This window comes from Quercus robur, chromosome 4 (genome assembly GCF_932294415.1).
Source record: "Quercus robur chromosome 4, dhQueRobu3.1, whole genome shotgun sequence".
NCBI classification, from domain to species: Eukaryota; Viridiplantae; Streptophyta; class Magnoliopsida; order Fagales; family Fagaceae; genus Quercus; species Quercus robur.
The window spans coordinates 4986941-5006813 of record NC_065537.1 but is presented as its reverse complement, the minus strand read 5'-3'; the positions used below and the strand labels follow the sequence as shown (position 1 = coordinate 5006813).

The following is a 19873-nucleotide window of genomic DNA, read 5'->3' as shown; positions in this document are numbered from 1 at the left end:
AATGGCAATGACTAAATTGACACAATTGAAAAGTTATGAACCAAATTAAAATATAATACATAAAATAAGAACCAAATACGTAATTTATCATAGTTTTTTTTTTAATATAAACATGCCTTTTATCAATACCTTGTCTTAGATAGACTTTTATCGAGGCCTATAGTACGAATGCTATCATTTATATTAAAAAAAGAAAAAAGAAAAAAAAAAGATGTGTATAGTAGGAAAGGGGAAAAAAAGAAAAAGAAAAAGAGAAAGAGAAAGAGGCGTTTTGATGCACTTTACTCTTTTTGTCTGAATCTTAATCGTCTCAATTCACACAACCTCATCTCATCTCATCCTCGTCAGCTTCTCTTCGATCTTCTATTTGTCTTCTTCAATCTTCAATCTTGGATCTTACTTATTGTTCTTCCACTCAACTCTGTCACGAAGCTGATTGCTTGGAACCGAAGAAAGAGAAGACGAACAATGGCAGAAATGGCAATCTCAGGAGCAATAACTGCAATTAACAAGGTACCGTTTCTCTACAAAATATGTTCCGCCGGCGACCGTCAAAACATTGAAGAAGTAAGAAACTGGTTGAATACTATGATAGCTTACCTGAAGGACACGGAAGCAAGAGAAGATACAGCAGATTGTAAGGATCGAGTTCAACGATTGCAAGATTTAGCATATGAGACTCAAGATGAAATTGAAGAGTTCATGTATGAAGTTCCTGAACACTTCCATCATAGTCGGATCACGAAATTTCTTCACGAGGTTGCTCACTCTGTTAAGGACGTTCCTCCACTGAGGCGATTTTCCTCCCGCATGGCAGATATCAAGAAAAAAGTCGACGACATCACAGACTTTGATATACTACAGCTGGAGAGGTGTCAGGGACTTATAATTCATTTTCCAGGAATGACCATCATGTTCTTGATCGTGTTTTAAGGGAAGATCAGCCACTTCTTGAAGTAATTTCAGTAATCGGAGACCCGGGTTCAGGTGAATCCACTGTTATCCACGAAGTCTTTGAAATGGTCAAAAATAGTTTTGATTGCAATGTGACGACTTGTTAGAGGAACTTTGTCAGGCACTGGAATTACCTTTCGACCCAGGAAGACCAAAAGAAAGGAGTTTGCAGTCTCATTTACAACCAAAAAGATTCATCCTTGTCTTTGATGGTATTTGGTCTGAAGATCAATGGCACCGCATTAAAAAGTTACTTCCTTGTAATATAAAACAGGCAGTAAAATAATCATCTCCACTCGTAATCGCAATTTAGCTTCTTATTGTACAAGCTCTCATGATTATATCTATGATCTCAACCTTAGTCCATTAGCATCGGAAGAGGCTTTGGAGCTCTTTTGTAAGAAGGTCTTTCAAGGTGATAAATGCCCGGATCATTTGGTTGATTGGTGTAAGAAAATTATGAGAAGATGTGAAGAATCACCTCAGGCAATTTCTTATCAAAAAGAAGAGTGCCACTTAATGAGACGGAGTTTAAGAAAGTACTTGAGATCCTTGAATTTGATCCAGGTCATCGTCTCTCTCTTTCCTGCTATAGAATTTTCTTGCATAGTTATTACCATCTATTGCCCAACCTCAACCTCAGGTCTTGTTTCTTGTACTTTCACAATTTTCCCGAGGATCAATCTGTTACACGTGGAAGACTAATCCACCAATGGATAGGTTGCGGGTTCATTGAGAAAAAAGAAGGTAAAACTCTGGAGCAGGTGGCAAATGAGTACTTAGATGAGCTAGTTCAAATGAGCATGGTTCAGGTGACCAGGCGAGATTTTGAAGGACGAATAAGGAGTTGTCGAGTTTCTAATCTTGCAAGAGGGTTCATCCTTTCCGTGTCTGAGAAGGAGAACTTCATTAATGTTCTTAGAAGTCCAAGTGCCAGTTTGGGAGGTGGGAAAACCCGTCGCTTATCTCTTCACAATTGCTTCCCCTCCATGCTACAAAGGACAAACCTCTCTTATGTTCGTACCTTTTCTATGTTTGGGGTAGACAATTTTCAGAATCAATGGCCCATGAACTTTTCAAAAACTTCAAGTTGATGACAAGTCTAGACCTGGAAAATGCAGGCTTGCAACATTTTCCAGGAGAAGTTGTCAACCTCACCCTCCTAAGGTACCTAAGTTTGAGGAGTACAAGGATTGATTCAGTTCCAAATTCTATTAAGAAGCTTCAGAACCTAATGGTTTTGAACCTTAGAAATACTCTTATCACCAAGTTGCCCAAGAAGACTCTTGAACTTCCTAAGTTGCTCTATTTGTTTGTTGGTTGCCCATATGTTGATGTAGGAGCACAAGTGTATCCAGGAGTTAAGTGTTCCACTTCGTTGCAGAAGCTGTCACTTATCAAGGCAAACTATAAGGAAACAAGCATTGTTAAAGAGTTGGGGAACTTCATTGATCTGAGGAAACTAGGGATCACAGAACTCAAGGAAATAGAAGGAAAAGATTTGTGTGCATCCATTGAGAAGATGAAGCATCTTTATTCTTTGTCTGTGAGCTCAGCTGGCAAAGAGGTGTATCTTGATTTGAAAGACATGAAAAAGTCTCCTCAACTGCTTGAAAAACTATCTCTTGGAGGGAGATTGAAGGAAATTCCAGCATGGGTTGGTGAACTCTATAATTTGTATAAAATTGAGCTCAAATGGTCAAAACTGCAAAACAGCCCACTTGAGGCCCTTCATGCTTTGCCTTCTCTAAAGGAGCTACATCTCTATGCTGCTTACACTGGTGCATTTCTGGTATTTAATGCTCAATCATTTCTAGAATTGAGGATACTAGAAATTGAACAATGCGATCAGTTAATCGAGGTAGTGATTCTAGAACAAGCACTGCCTAAACTTCAGAAGCTGATTATAATAAATTGTCACTGCCTAGACATGGTGCGCATAACAAAAAATATGCGAAGCCAGCTGGAGGAAGTGCGTGTTTCACAGGACTGTGTTAGAATAATAGAAGAATGAAAATCATTGTGGCTGAAGCACCTTTGTGGTAAGCTTTCAATGAACAAAAATATTATTGTTATTTTTTCCTATACAGTACTGCCTTGATTGCACATTTTTTTAATTGTTTAATATATATATATAGAGGAGTTAGCCGACACTCAAACAAGATGGCTGGATGAAAATTTTCAAATATTTTTGTGATGCTGTAGCCTACAATTATATATGTCATAATAAAAGCAAAGATCAAGATCCAGTCACACTAGCAAAAAATGACACTCTCTTGTAATAGAGAGAGGGATAATGGTGAATGGCCTTTCATATCACAATCTCCTCTACACGCATCTCTATTTTACTTTAGCTGTCATCCAAGCCCATATCTTTAGTGTTAGTGTGAAAGTGTCAGCAGTCCTTGATTTTAGGACAATGATTACATTCTATTAGTGATAGATATGTAATGGTGGTTGCATAGAGCTAGTGGCACTACCAATAGTTACTAGTCCTGAAGGTTACGGTCCAATATTTCTTGTATTATGGATACTGTACAAGGCAAGTACTGCAAAAATATATTGAAGATTGGAAGCACATTGCATGCAATCTTCTGGATTAAGGTTTAAAAATGTTCATGAGAACTGCTCCATAATTACAGGGCAAGCATGATTTGTCATCTATCTCGAATCTTGAGTTTACATAGCTCAACTAGGGAGCACATTCCATTCAATCTTCTAGATCAGCCTTTTCAAATGTCCATGAATCTAACTGCTCCATAATTTCTTCTATTCGAAATTGGATAAGAGTTCAGTATATCTAGGATGGTGTTGTTGGTTGAATCAGCAAGCCAATTTAGCTGTGAGACTCCGCCAATGTGTGTAGGGTCCAAATTACCTAATCTGGTTGCTGATCTTGTGACAAGTGGATTATGAGGATATTTGGTGCTTAATCTTCTTAAAAATCAGCCCTAATAAGTTCCTTATTACACTGGATTGGAATTGTAGTGATTAAGTCCAAGACCCTGTTGATCTGGACAGGATTGGGGAATCGGGAATGCTTTGCTTGTAGATAGAGATTGGGAAGGATTGGTATTGATGGGTTTTCCACGCCTTACAGCCAAGGTATAGGTCTTTACCTCTTGGAATTGATTTCCACTGCCATGAGCTCTTGGAGGCTACTTTAGTTGCTCTGAAGGATTTGCCTCTCAAGTATTTACATTAGAGCATTTTCACCCATGGTGTTTCTTCCCCATTTATCTTCCATACGGCAAAACCCCTAGTCTCCCACTTTAGATTTACACAAGGAAATCCCAAGGTTTGAGGTATAGAGGCCTACCCCACCAAAAATATCAAAGCAACCCATTCATTTTAGAGCAAACAGATTTTTGAAAAATTGAGAGAAGGCATAATATAAATTGGTGAGGCTACTACTATTGGCCTTGTTAAACAATCCCTTGATATTTGGGATAGCACTTGTCCTTCGATCTCTAGATTTGACACTTAATCTTTTCCTCAACTTCATTGAGAGTGTGGCTGCTTGACTTGTTGTGACATAGGGGAAGGCCAAGGTATTTTGAGTGGAAAGGTGCTTTTCTGGTGTTAAAGATGGGAGCAAATCTCTGTGGCTTTTGAGGAATTTACGTTTTTGATAAAAATCACATTCGATTTCTTCGCATTAACAGAATGACTCGACCATAATTGAAATTTCTCTATGCAGTATTTGATAGCTATAGCTTGGTTTCTTTCAGCCTTAGCAACGATTAGAAGATTTTCAGGGAATTTTAATGATTTACACTATTGCAAGACCCATCCTAGGGGGAAGAGAAAGGGGGGGGGGGGGGGGTGAGGACTAACATTAAAAGCTGGGTAATAGGGAACTAGGGTTTTATCATTTCAAGTGACTAGAAAGAGAGAGATAATGAGAGCTAGAGGCAGCCAACCAATGACCAGGCTTGGTTCTCAATTGGGTATTCACTTTGTCTATATCTCTGTGCGCCCTATCTTGGGAGCCAATAATTTTGGGGAGGATCGTAATGGGATTTAAATGTGGTAAAATTGGCAGATAGTATTTCTCAAATGCATGTATTGAATGGCAGAAGTTGACATTTTGATTACAGGAAGAAATCTTTTTTAAAACCTAACTTCCAAATTCATTATGGATTCGAATAGTAACTAGGTAAGGCTGCCTACAATGACCTCTCCCAGACCCCACACAAGTGGGAGCTTTGTACATTGGGTACGGCATTTTAAAATTTGGGTCTTGGTGCGACGGCAAGGGCCTTCCACCAAACATCACAGGTCACGGGTTCAAATTCGAGAATTAGCCTCTCCAAAAACAAATGTGGGTATGATTGCCTAGCATGACCTCTCCTAGACCTTGCAAAAGTGGAAGTTTTGTGCACTTAGGTATGACTTTTTAAGAAAATAATTGTGTACATTTGGATTTGTTAGAAACTAAAAGGGATATAAAGGGCTGCCCAAAGTAGGCATGTCTCTCTGTGGAACTCCCTAGAGTAAGTCCTAGGCGTTACTCAAAGGAGTAATGCCTTGGGCTGTTACTCTATGCCTCTTTGCTCACTATTAATGAGATGGAGGCTATAGAAACCCCATGAGAGGTATCCCAGATCACAATTACAAAATCAGCATATCTCAGTGCGTTAGTGTTGGCGAGGCTCTTAGGCTGGTGGTCTAGTTTGTTTCACTCTTGTAGTGTAAAACACCATAGGTAAACTGATTTGTCATGTATCACTCAAGCTGGAACGTGGCACAAGTTTGAGTTTCTGGTCTATGCGGAGGCTAGGACAGCATAGAACAACCTCAAAGCTCCTATGAGACCACTAGTTTAAGTCAAGAGAGGTATGTTGAAAAATTGGAAATAAAAATTCTGCTGCTTAGTCTATGTTTCTTTCAGAATTATGTTTCTTTAGGAATTAGAGCTTGCATAACTCAGCATTTGTACCAAATGAACGAATGAAATTTATAGTGTAGAAAGTTAACCCCAAGAACTTAATTTCAGTGAAATCTCACTAGGTTTTCCTAACTAGGACTGACTTGCAGCAGAATACAGTGTGACAACACTGACTTGGGTTCTCTATAACATGACTTAAGAGTCAAATATTGACACTGAATTTGTGGTATAGTTGGTCAATATATTGACGCTTAAATCTGGAAAATTATGGGATTTTTAGAATTCTTTTGGTATGTAAAATTTGGGTTGGAAATGGGCTGATATGCTGTGATAGTCACTTAGAATACAAGACCTTTGGACGCTTTCTCAGTTGGTGAGAATTGCCTTGTCAATATAGTGCATATGAGGTTTAGAAAAGTAAATAAACTTGTAGAACAATGTGTTTGAACTTGGGGCAGTGGATTGGAACAAATAATTAGAGTTTAAGTTATTATGTTAGATTTGAGTTCAATATATGTTAATTTATAAATAGGAGCATATAAGAAATTCTTCAAGCTCTTTAGACAAGGAAGTAAGGTCATTCTAGTGATTACCATTAGTTAATGCCGTATCTTAAGCTTTCGAGGTAAGTAACATATATTAAATGCTTTGAAATTTTTTGTTGTTGCTGTAAATCTTCTACTTCTCAACTTTCCTTTGAAAAAACTACAATTTAGTATTTTTGAGCTAATGAGTTTGTCAATTTACTTTTAGCAAATGTACTTCAATAGAAATCATTATTTGTGCCCTACTGTTCTAAAATGATATCTGGTCATACTTTCAGGGCCAAACACTTTGTTTTCTATATTTCATTTGCTAAAAAATTTCCTCAATGACATAAGTAATATAGTTTTTGGACAGATTATTATGTTAAGAGATTCCCCTATAATTTTTTTTTTTTTTTTTTGATAAGTAATAAGATATATTGATATCAAAAAGGAAGCACCCTAGTACACAGGGAGTGAACAAGGGGACAACAAATCAAAAACAAAAATTGCAAGAATCTAGGAAAACAAAAAAAGAAGGGAAAGATTTGTTTTGCAAAGCAAACAACCAATCCAACAAAGTTCTAAAAAAGAAAAGCTTGAGGTCCGGAATAGATCTCTCAATATCTTCAAAACAACGACTATTTCTCTCCCTCCAAAGACACCACATTAAGCCATGAGGAACGATGGACCATATATAACCATTTCGATGACGACCAAAGCTACCTTGCCAACACCCTAACAGCCCCAAAACAGTAGGAGGCATAACCCAAGATACTCCAAATAAACCCAAAACCATAGACCATAGATCCATAGCAACGGGACAATGAAGGAAGAGATGGTCAACCAATTCACCATTACTCTTGCACATGTAGCACCAATCTAAAATCCACACCTTCCTTTTTCGTAGATTATCAATCGTCAAGCATTTTCCTAAGGCAGCAGACCATACAAAGAAAGCTACTCTAGAGGGAATCTTCTGCTTCCAAATACTTCTCCAAGGAAAACCGAAGATAGTAGGACTAGCTAAAATTTTATAATAATCTTTCACCAAGAACCCCTTAGCTTTGTTAGGAATCCAACACATCTTATCCTTACCAAACCCCCTTATAGATGAACCATAAATGGTTTCCATGAAGCTTGACAAAGCCTCTAATTCCCGAACATGCACACTCCTAAAGAAACTCACATCCCAAAAAAGTACACCATTGGGGGATTTCATACTTGCAAAATCTGAATAGGTTAGGGTAGCTAACTGCAAGAGGTGTCTCTCCTCACCAACGGTCTTGCCAAAACTTCACCCTAGACCCATCACCAATATCATACAGAATATGGCGAGAGAAAGAAGGCCAACCCTGATTGATACTCTTCCATAAACCAACACCGTAAGGCCAACCCTGATTGATACTCTTCCATAAACCAACACCGTAAGGACCCTTAACAGATCTGTTACACCATCCCCCCACAAACATCCATATTTCAACTCTATCACTTGCCTCTAAAAGGCATCCTTCTCAAACCCAAATCTCCATAACCACTTCCCAAGAAGAGTGATATTGAAAAGTCTTATCTTCCTTATCCCTAATCCACAAATAGGAGCGCATACAGTAGCCCATTTAACCAAATGCATTTTAGGATTATCACCTAAACCGCCCCATAAGAAATTCCGCTGAAGCTTCTCAATTCGGTTAGCCACACTAACAGGAATAGGAAATAGAGAAAGGAAGTAAGTGGGTAAATTAGAAAGGGTGCTTTTGATTGTAAGAAATTCCCCCATAAGAAATTCCCCTATAATTGTTTTTGTTTCCAATATTTTAACTTGAACTACAATGCTATGTGAATATTTTCGGAATCTTCACCTGTTTTGATTATGTATTCTAGCAATATGATTTAGGGTTTATGTAAGAAACAGTTATCCATATTAGAATTTTGAAACTTGGTTGTCTGTGTAATCTAGTCTTGCCCATAAGGTAATAACATATGGCGATCTATTAGTAATTGGTGTCACCTAACCTTACCCATAGGGTATAATATATATGTATCTATTCATTATAAATACCATCTGGCCTTGCCAAGAGGGCTAAACATGTTGGAATTGTCCATCACAGGATAGTTTGTGTGATTTGTGTGCCACATGTCTAACCAAGTGATGCAGGATCTTTAGCAATTCAGCACTGAGTTAGATCTTGAAGGATTTTTGAATAAGGATTGATGTTTAAGGATTTAGGCAAGAAAAGATATAATCTTGAATATGTTGATAGCTATTTGGTGTTAAAACCCTGAATATAACTAAAATAAAGAAAGGTAAATGCTCGGCAATGACACCTAGGATTTTCTTAACAATCACATTTAGGTAGGAGTAGGAAAAGGCAATCACACCTCAAAGTTTGAACTAAGCTGTTGGAATTTGATTAAGATCTATATCTCTATGAATATTATTTACTTCAATAAAGCCTTTATTAAGTTGTTAAATCCTTTCCTAGAAGGACAAAAAAAATTAAATAACCTATTCCTAGAATGATTAGGATTACTAATAAACAACCAAAAAACTTCTAAAATCAGCCCAAACAAGTTCTTTATTCCACTGGACTCAACTTGTAGTGATGAAGTACAAGACCCAGTTTATCTAGACAATATTGGGGATTACTTTGGTTGTAGTTTGAGATTAGGATGGGCTGGCATGTGTGGCTATTCTCACACCTTAAAGCTAATCCCATCATCGATTTTCAACCAATCTCCTTTTGGTAATAGGTGAGGTTTTTACCTCCCAGAATTGCTTTCCTCTGCCATGACCTCTTAGAGGGTACTCTAGTTGTCCGGATGGATGTGCCTCTTAAGTATTTACATTTGAGCATTTTCACCCATGGTTTGTCTTCCCCTATTAGTCTATTATAGCTCATCTTTTCCAATAGTACTTTCTTTGTGTCTTCCATGTGGCAAAACCTTAGCTTCCCACTACTTTAGATTTACACAAGGAAATCCCAAGATTTGAGGTATACAGGCCTTTTGTCCCCTTCCTACCCCAACCAAAAATCACAAAGCAACCCATTCATTTTAGAGGTAACAGATTTTTTGAAAATTAAGAGAAGACATAACTTAATTTGTGAGGCTCCTGCTCTTTTGGATAGCACGTCCCTTCAATCCCTGGATTAGACTCTAAATCTTTTCTACAACTTCATTGAGAGTCCGGCTCTTGAGTTGTTGTGACCTATGGGAAGGCCTAGGTATTTTGAGTGGAAAGGTGCTTTTTGGAATTAAGATAGGAGCAAATAAAATATCCCCAACTACTAACACCAGTACAAGACCAACCCTTTATCTCCCGTTATAATTCACCGAAGAGATCAAGTTTTGCAGCTCTCTACGTCCCTTGTTTTTGGACTTAGCCACTTTTTTGCTACCCGTTGCTTTCCTGTGTAACTCATTGGCTGCCTCCATCTCAGTTTCTAGCCTCTGTAAGAGCGCAATGCACAACTTCTCATGTTGGGTCATTGACAACCCAACCAATTTACTAAAACCAGGAATTCTGTGTTTCACCCACCCAGAAATATCTAACTTAGTCTCAATACTCAATACCTCAATGACCTCCTCCAACTCTGTCGAGTTTGTCGACGCACTCGGAGCAATGATTTGCAGAGGTAAGCAATCAAACAGTTTTGTTTCACCAAAACCCACAGAAAAATCAGCTGCATCCTTCACAAGCACGACCTCCCTAGGAAGGCTTAAAAGTTCCTTACTATAAGAGGAATTAACCTCCTGACCTGATACTCCAAAACCCAGTGACCCAGCTTGCAGAAACTCCAGAAAAAGATTGGGAAAAGGTCCAACCAATCGCGGCACAAAATCGAATCACCGACCTCTTACCTTTAGAAATCAACCCACCCGACAACATATTGGAACTCAAAATACTGTTCCGGTCAGAGCTAGAGCTGAAAACCATCATTAGAGGAGACTCGGTGCACCCCGACACTCCTACCGGCGGATCACAACTTTGATGATTGGACAAAACTCCAACATCATCGGTCTGCATCACCCTTACCGTTGAAACCACTTGCAGCTGATAGACCGAGAGGCTCCCTTCATCATCATCGCTTCTCAATATCTCTACTGGCGTCACTATACCAATTGGACAGACCATGGGATTCTCTCCAAGCCCATCGGGATTAGGTGTAGAAGAGAGTGGGCCTAAAAGAGTGTTGGAACATTCTCCAGCCTCTAAATTACATGGGCTTGTACTCAACGGACCTAAATTAGGCTCACAGTGGGCTACCGACTCTTTTGGGCCCAATCCGACACCCAACTTCTCATTCTGTTCAGTAGCGGCCTGTATCACCCATTTAAAAGAAATTTTTCCACCTTTGGACTTATCCTAGGAAACCCGACGCTTTCCACTCTCAGCCACCTCCACTATTAATCCCTTCCCAGTCCACCGTGAATCCCTTACATCATGCCCCTTTCCATTTTCAGTTTTATTTGAATTCAAACTGAAACTTAATGGGAATCTTGTTTTATTTTGTACCGGTAATTTCTTCGATAAATTAAACCCAAATTGATGCTCCTTTCTCTCTCCTTCCCTCTCCTCACGGCTGTTGTACCAAGTTGACCCACCGGACCATCCACCACCTGATATCGAGATTGTTTCGAAGGCACTGCTATCGTTTCCTTTGTCATATTCTGTTGTCTTTCCCCCATCACCTCATCTATAATATTCTGTCCTACATCCTTGGTTTTATGGAAAGATTGAATACCACCTTTTGCCTGCATTAGGCTCTTTACTATCTCGACAAAAGACCGAGATGGGTGAAACATTGAATTGCGCTTCTGTGCCTGAGGGATAAACTTTGCATGGCCTAAGTCACCAAAAGCATATTGATTGGGTTCTAACATCTTCCTCAATTCCAAACCAAATACCTTCCAACCATGTTTTTCTTTCCCTTCAGGGATAATGACAAACCTTCGGAGCCTGCCAACTTTGAGTTCAGACACTAGTAAAAACTGACCAAAAGAGTTTGATCCCCGTTGCAAGGTGTAGGCAGTATTGCCTTCCCTAAGCGTGAAAAATTGTTTGGGATTTACCCCAATCACCGTATGTTCTATATTTTTCTTCAACCATAATGCCTCGCTTTTGCCTATAAACACTGATTTCATGAAGTATTTGCCTCGTTCAAAGATTCGTAACGCAAAGAAATTCCCTCCTTCCTCCACCACCAACTGAAAAAGCTTCGATTCAATGAAAAAACTATGTATCCCTCCCATACGTTTCATCCCTTCAAGCAATCTAGTTCCCAACGGATAGACCCATGAGTATAGTATGTTGACCAACAACTGTGATGACCCTGAAACTGTTACATTAGCCACTCCATGAGTCCATGATCCACAAACTGACTTTGCAAGTTACAATGCCTCAACTCTTACGTCACCTTTGCCTTGCTCTCCCTTATTCATTGTCAAAAAAAATTTCCCCCAATTAGACAGCCATTGGTTTCTGCTTAGAGAATTTTGTAGGGGGATTTTTGGAACTATGACAAATCAATCAGAAGGGCAAAAACTTAGTACCTGATCGGTGAACCTTTGGACTTGTTTTGGAACTTTGTTGGTCAAAATGATCCCCGAAAACGTCTTGTGGTGAAGAATCTATTGCGGGAGTGGAAGTGTGATGTTGTTTGTTTACAAGAAACGAAAATTGCTAGCATGAATAGATAGCTGGTTTGTAGTTTGTGGAGCTGTCCATATGTGGATTGGGCTGTTTTGGAGGCTGATTGAACTGCAGGTGGTATTTTGCTTATGTGGGATAAAAGGGTTTTGGATAAGGTGGAGGTTATGATTTGTACCTTCTCAATTTCGGTTAAGTGGCAAAGGGTGGGTGACGGTTTTATATGGGCATGCTTAGGGGTTTATGGCCCAAATGAGAATAACGAGAGGGGTCACATGTGGGATGAGTTGGTGGGTATTTAGCAATATTGGAGGATACCGTGGTGCTGCCTTGGGGATTTTAATATTGTTCGCTTTCCTAGTGAGCGTAGGGGTGAGAAATGTTTGACCTTGGCTATGGAAAAATTCTTTGAACTTATTGAGGATCTTAACTTGGTTGATTTGCCTTTGGAAGGAGGTAGCTATACATAGTCAAGTGGTACTGATCAACCAGTGATGTCTAGGATTGATAGAGCTTTAGTCACTCCAGATTGGGAGGACCACTTTCCAGATGTTATTCAAAGGATTTTGCTTTGTCTTATCTCCGATCACAGTCCAATTCTCTTGGAGGTAGGGGAAAAGGCAAGGGGGAAAAGTCCGTTCAGATTTGAAAATATGTGGTTGAAGATGGAGGGATTTGTGTATAGAGTTCAATCTTGGTGGAATCGGCATTCTTTTGTAGGTACACCTAGTTTTGTGCTTGCAAAAAAATTAAAGGCTCTGAAAGAGGACATTGTGCAATGGAATCACTAAGAGTTTGGTAATGTAGAGCGTTAAAAGAAACAATTACTAGAGGAGTTGAAAAAATTAGACGCTAAGGAAGGGGATTTTAGTCTCACTGATGGGGAGAAATGTCATAGGGCAGATTTGAGGTCCTAAGTGGAGCATCTTCTTTCCTTGGAAGAAATTTCCTAGAGACAAAAATCTAGGATGTTATGTATAAAGGAAGGGGATAATAACACCAAGTCTATCCACAAAATGGCTAATTCCCATAGAAGGTTTAATCATCTGAGGACCTTGGAGGTGGATGGGGTGGTTTTTGAGGAGGAATCCGAGATAACTGATCAGGTAGTACAATTTTATAAAAATTTGTACAAGGAGATTGAGGGGTGGAGGCCTTTTGTGGAGGGTTTGGAATTTGGTCGTATTGGGGAAATGGAGATGGTTTGGCTTGAAAGGAAGTTTGAGAGAGAGGAGATACTTCAAGTTGTAAGTGACTTGGAAGGAGACAAAGCTCCAGGTCCGGATGGGTTTACCATGGTGTTTTATCATCATTGTTGGAGAGTAGTGGAGAAAGACGTCTTAGCGGTTTTTGAAGAGTTTTTTCAACATTGTAAGTTTGAAAAATCCCTTACTGCTACCTTCATTGCATTAATTCCTAAAAAGAATGATGCCTCTAATGTTAGAGATTTGTGACCTATTAGCTTGGTGGGGAGTGTGTATTAAATCTTGGCTAAGGTTTTGGCAAATCGATTGAGAGTGGTTTTAGATCAGTTGATTTCTGAGACTCAGAATAGCTTTGTGGGTGGGAGACAAATCCTTGACTCGGTTCTTATTGCAAATGAGTGTGTGGATAGCCGAGGGAAGAGTAGGGTTCCTGGAGTCATTTGTAAACTTGACATTGAGAAAATCTACGATCATGTGAATTGGGAGGCTTTGCTGTATTTGTTGAATAGAATAGGTTTTGGAGTGAAGTGGTGTAAGTGGATCTGTACTTGTATATCCACAATTCAGTTCTCTGTTTTGATTAATGGGTCTCCAGCTGATTTTTTTGGTAGTTCAAGGGGTTTAAGACAAAGGGATCTGCTATCTCCTACGTTGTTTTTGATTATGATGAAGGTGTTTAGTAGGATGTTGAGAAGAGTGGAGGGAGCTGGCTTGATCTGTGATTTTAAAGTTGAGGGTAGGAGGGGTGGTGGGGAATGTGTTTCACATTTATTGTTTGCAGATGATACTATCCTATTTTGTGATGCAGATATGGAGCAAATTCTTCATATTCGGTTGTTGTTACTTTGTTTTAAAGTGGTAACAGGTTTGAAGGTCAATGTGCATAAGAGTGAAATGGTTCCAATAGGGGAGGTTGATGATGTGCATGCCCTGGCTGAAATTTTGGGTTGCAGAGTTGGAACTTTGCCTATGTCTTATCTTGGCATGCCATTGGGGGCTTCACATAATTCCCCTTCAATTTGGAATCTTATTTTGGAAAAAATTGAGTGAAAATTAGTTGGGTGGAAGAAGTTGTATTTGTCTAAGGGGGGTCGATTGATGTTACTCAAGAGTACATTATCTAGTCTTCCTACCTATTTTCTATCGTTATTCACCATTCCTACTTATGTGGCTAATAAAATTGAAAAGTTGCAAATGGACTTTCTATGGGGGGATAGCAAGACTCATCTGGTAGGATGGAATAAAGTTTGTGCGCTTATAGCCAATGGTGCCTTAGGAATGAGGAAACTTACTGCTTTCAATAAGGCCTTATTGAGGAAATGGTTGTGGCGGTTTGGGAAGGAAGAGGATCGGTTATGGAGGAGGGTGGTAGCTTCAAAATATGGGGAAGAATTTGGGGGATGGACCTCAAAGCTGGGTAGGGGAGTTCATGGGTGTGGTTTGTGGAGAGGTGTTTGCATGGGATGGGAGGATTTTAACAAAAATTGTCAGTTTGTTGTTGGGTTGGAGAATAGAGTGAGGTTTTGGTAGAATGGGTGGTATGGGGATCAACCTTTTCCATTGGCTTTCCCAAGGCTGTATGGTATTGCCATTGATAAGAAGGTATCTGTAGAAGCTTCTTTGTCAAGGCAGGGGGCGGAAGATAGAAGAATTTGGGACGTTCGTTTTATTAGAGAATTTAATGATTGGGAGATGGATGAAGGGCTACATTTTCTTTGTATATTGGGAGCTAATACTCCTCCAATGGATGTTGGAGACCGGATGAGATGCAAGTTAAAGCCTAATGGGGATTTTGACATCCGGTCGTATTATAACAAATTAAGGGCTTCTCCCTCAATTGTCTTTCCTTGGAAAGCTATGGGGAGCAAAGGCCCTTAGGCAAGTTTCTTTTTTTGTTTGGTGTATAGCTTGGAATAGGATCCTAACAGGTGATAACTTGAGATTTAGGGGATTGGATTTTGTGGACTAGTGCATTATGTGCCAACATTGTGGAGAGACGATAGATCACTTACTTCTTCATTGTGAGATGGCTTATCAGTTATGGAGCTGTGTCTTTAAAACTTTTGGCTTGTCTTGGGTTATACCTAGATCGATCCCAGATTTGCTTTTTGGCTGGTGCAATTGGTTGGGGAAGCATTCGTCTTAGATTTGGAACTTAGTTCTGTTGTGCATCCTATGGTGTATTTGGAAGGAACGGAATCAGCAGACTCTTGAGGATTTGGATGATTCCGGTGATCGGATGCTTGCTTCTTTTAGCGGGGTTCTTTTTTATTGGTCTCGGGCATGAGGACTCACGACTAGTGATTATCTCCCTTCTTTTCTTAGCTCTCTTTCTCTTCTATAATTATTCTATTGATTGGTTTTCTTTTATGTTTTTTCCCTGTTTTCTTCTTCTTGTATTTTCTAGGTTTGCTCTATATTCTTCATGCATAGAGTAGCCATTCGTATATATAACATTCTTACTTATAAAAAAAAAAAAGAATGTCTGTGGCGTTTGAGGAATTGACATTTTTCCAAAAATCACATTTGTTTGGCATTAACAGAATGACTCAATGATAATTGAAATTTCTCAATGGATTACTTGATAGCTATAGCATGGTTTATTTCTGCCTTAGCAATGATTAGAAGATTGTCAGCGAATTTTAATGATTTGCACTGCTGGAAGGCCCATCCCAGGAAAAAAAGAAAAGAAAAGGAACTAATTTCAAAAGCTAGGGTGTAGAAATTGAATAGAAAGAGAGAGGCAATGGGGCTAGACACAGCCAACCGATGACCAAGCTTGATTCTCAGTAAAGTATTCACTTTATCTGAATAACCTTGCAGAGCCAATAATGGGTTATAACCTCAAAATATATTGGAAGTACGATTAAAAAATTTAGTGATAGTGGCTTAGGATTTAGATCGGTAAAATACTGGGCATCGATAACATGTTAGTCTTTTCGTGAAGCCATGTCAAACTTGTGAGATAAGCTTGATGAAAACCAACATGATTACTTTGTATGTTTTGAACGTCATATAAACAGCTTTAGGTTGGGCAGTATAGAGTACTACACATGGTGGTGTTGAATTGTCATATGTATTCATAAAGCTAGCTTGAATGGGAATTTTATTTCAATTTGATCTGATGGTATAGAATATTAGTTTTATTCATTAGGATTTGCTAGAGAACCTTAATGAGCTGCCCAGTGATTATATTCTCTTTTGATGACATCATTATGTGGTGCGAATAACTCTATTAACATTATACCTATTATGTTTAGGAGGGGAGAAAAAGAAGTTGGGGAGGATTATAATCGGATTTAATTGTGGTAAAATTGGCATAGAGTAACTCTTAAATCCATGTATTTACACAGCTGAAGTTGACAATTTGAATCTAGGAAGAAACATTTTTCAAAACCTAACCTCCAAATTCACCATATTTTATAATGTGTATATTAGGATTAAATCTGGTATCAATCGAAATTTGTACTGAATTTAAGAAAAAAAATTTTAGTGTAGAAAGCAAACCCATGGAGCTTAATTTCAGTGAAATCTCATAAGTTTTTGTTGTCATTTAGGGTCTCAGAGGTTTGCCTAATTAGGACTGACTCATTGCAGAATACTGTCTAACAGCACTGACTTGGACTCTTTCTATTGGGTTAGGAGTCGAACATTGACACTGAATTTGGGCTATAGTTAGTCGACATATAGAAGATTAAATCTGGAAAATTTTGGGATTTTTATAATTCTTTAGGTATGTTAAATTTGGGGTAGAAGAGGGCTGACATGCTGTGACAAAGAATACATGACCTTTGGACTCTTTCACAGTTGGTGAGAATTCCCTTTTCAGTATAGTGCATATGAGGCTTAGAAAATAGATGCACTTTTAGAACAATACATTTGGACTTGGCGAAAAAAAATAATTAGTTTGGGTTATTATGTTAGATTTTGAGTTCAATATATGTTAATTGATAAATAGGAGCATAAAGCTTTTATTCAAGCTCTTGGGACAAGGAAGAAGGTCTTTCTAGTGGTTGCCATCAGTCTGTATCTTTGAAGGGCGCTCTGATATATAGTCTGTATCTTTGTGGAAAATCTTATACTTCACAATTTTATTTCAAAAGCATCAATTTAGTATTTTTGAGCTTATGAGTTTGTCAATTTATGTTAAAATGCATTTAAACCAGAAATCGTTATTGTGAAATACTGTTTGGATATGATATTTGTTCAGGGCCAAAAAGTTTGTTGTCTATACTCTTCTTTTCTTTTTTTTTGAGAAACAATTTTTTGTCTATACTTCATTGCTAAAAAATTTCCTCTATGACATAAGTAATATATTTTTTGTACATATTTATGATGTTTGAAATACCCATATAATTTGTTTTTCATTCCAATATTATGTGAAAATGTAAGAACTAAGAAAACTTTAGACTTTGTTTTGATTATTTACTCTAGCAATGATTTATGGTTTTTCATATTTGGATCAAAACTTGGTTGATTGTGGAGTCCAGCCCTGTCTATAGGGTAATAATATATGTCAATCTGTTAGTTACTGGTGTCATCTGAAATTGCCCATTGGATATAATATAAACGTGTTTGTTCTATACCAGTACCATATGGCCCTGTCAAGAGGGATTAAACATGCAGGAATTATTCATGTATGTGTGATTTGTGTGGCAAATGTTTGACTGTGATTGTCTATATATATATGGGTTGAGTTCAAGTTATACTTAGTGAAACTCTAAGTTATGTTACACCGCTCAATATCTTTTTATTGGATGTAAATTTTAACAAATCTACCATTGGTTTAAATGCTTTTCTTATACTCTACATGCTTGTAAAATTTCAAGATAATTTGAGATTAATAACCATGTCATCCATCTAAGTGTTTAAATTTTAAATTTTTATATTTAAAATTGTGCATAAAAGTTGAGTTTCTAGATTGAATAGTAAATAGTATCTGATTAGTACAAAATTTGGTATGCATGTCTACAACATAGAGAAAATGTAATCCAATTGTGAGATTTATGAATTATTAATCCAATAAATAGTTATTAGGTGGTGCAACATAGTTTAGAGTTACACTTGGTACAACTTGAACCCAACCCTACATCTATTTTGTTAGCATTAACTTTCTTACTCAATGTGTTCTAATATCTATTATGAAAAAAAAAAAAAACTTTTAGCCTGGTCTGTCATGTTGGGTATACATACATATATATATATATATATATATATATATATATATCACTTTAGTTTTTCAAAGATAATTATTCCGTTAGCATTAACTTATCTTACTCAATGTGTTCAAATATCTATCATTAAAAATAAATAAATAAATAAAACACCAAAAAAAACCAAAAAAAAAAAAAAAAAAACTCTACTGTTAGCTTGGTCTGTCATGTTGGGTCTTTATATATTTTGTTACTAAGTAGTCGAGCTTACCCCGTCCTATTTTTATATTTCAGATTGAGATTGAAAGCTCTGAGAGAAGAATTGATGTAACAGTATATTCATGGAGTTGCGGAGGCTGGATTATTAACTATTTATGTAATTCTTGGAATTTTTCATTGCATTTGCAGACCTTTTGTTATTAGAGATTTCTATTATGTTATTTTCTATGGATTTTCTAAGAGTGCTTGTATTTTCCCATAAAAAAAAGAGTGCTTTTTTTATTTTAGAGATTTTATTGTGGATATATTTTGACCTTGATTCTTAACAAGGTTTAACTTTGCTTGATATATTTATGTGTTGGAATAATTTTGTACGTATAGGTATTTATATGTTAGTTTTAGGTCAAATACTTTTTAAGTCTATAAAGATATGGATTTGGGTTGTGACACTACAGGTAGCATCAGAGCCTTGTCTTTATGTGTCACAACTCACAAGTAGCTTCAGAGCCTTGTCTTTATAAGAGGCTTTCGGTTTACTAGATTTTCAATTTCCTTCAATTGTTCATCCATTCTACTATGGATTTTGAGTTTTCTGTGAGAATGAAAGAAAGGTGTGATGGGTGGTGGGGAGTGGCAATGTTGGTGTAATATGGATCGAATTTTTTGGTGGTGGAGAAAGATTGGGAAAGGTGAGGAAGAATGTGGACCCAAATCGTGGAGAAGGGATATGGGGTTTTCAAGGAGCAAAACCTCTATACTATAGCTTAGGGAACTTCTGCCACTATGTTAGTGACTTTAGAAAATTTGCTATAAATTCATTCATTAATTACTCCTATTCTATGTATTAGATAAACCTCAAACTTAATTCATTTCAACATCATTTTGAAACAACAAACACGCAGTAATCAATTGGGCTGAGAAACCCTTGCCCAACATTAAAATTATTTGAACAGACCTAGTAAAATCCCATATCATCTCAACCTTTTACCCTCTCTCGATTCTGGTTGCCGGACTTATTATTCTACATAGCATGGCACAGAACCATTATCCTTCTACTGCCATGAGTGGGTGGTAGGTGCAGTTCTATGAAGCTGCCTAAGTCTTTCTTCTTCTTCTTCAAATTTATTTATTTATTTTTTAAATGCTAAGTGCAGCCTAAGTTAATTGGTCCGGAATATATTTGCCCCTATACCCCAAGAAAGGAGAGGTACCAAGGTGGATACCCTACAATTAATGATTAGTCTCTACATAAGTTATGCGTGCACTCCTTTCGGCTG

At 37.8% G+C, this 19873-nt stretch overlaps 2 protein-coding genes across 2 annotated transcripts; both read left to right on the top strand.

Moving 5' to 3' along the window:
• The first annotated feature begins 247 nt into the window (after positions 1–247).
• LOC126720403 (disease resistance protein RPM1-like) lies at positions 248–18970 on the top strand. The gene is made up of 2 exons (XM_050422838.1): positions 248–2996; positions 18672–18970. The coding sequence occupies exon 1, from the start codon at positions 2015–2017 to the stop codon at positions 2966–2968; it is 954 nt and encodes a 317-aa protein (XP_050278795.1). The 5' UTR covers positions 248–2014; the 3' UTR covers positions 2969–2996; positions 18672–18970.
• Positions 13036–14274, top strand: LOC126721228 (uncharacterized). Its single transcript, XM_050424280.1, has 2 exons — positions 13036–13390; positions 13547–14274. Exons 1-2 carry the CDS (start codon positions 13036–13038, stop codon positions 14272–14274), a joined length of 1083 nt encoding a protein of 360 aa, XP_050280237.1.
• Positions 18971–19873: the final 903 nt, after the last annotated feature.

What these genes read in the sequence shown, in the direction of transcription:
- LOC126720403 (XM_050422838.1), top strand. Translation starts at nt 2,015, where the DNA reads ATGGCCCATGAACTTTTCAAAAACTTCAAGTTGATGACAAGTCTAGAC.
- LOC126721228 (XM_050424280.1), top strand. Translation starts at nt 13,036, where the DNA reads ATGGCTAATTCCCATAGAAGGTTTAATCATCTGAGGACCTTGGAGGTG. An exon ending in TGAAGAGTTTTTTCAACATT is followed by an intron (nt 13,391 to 13,546) that starts GTAAGTTTGAAA and finishes GAGTGGTTTTAG; the next exon opens with ATCAGTTGATTTCTGAGACT.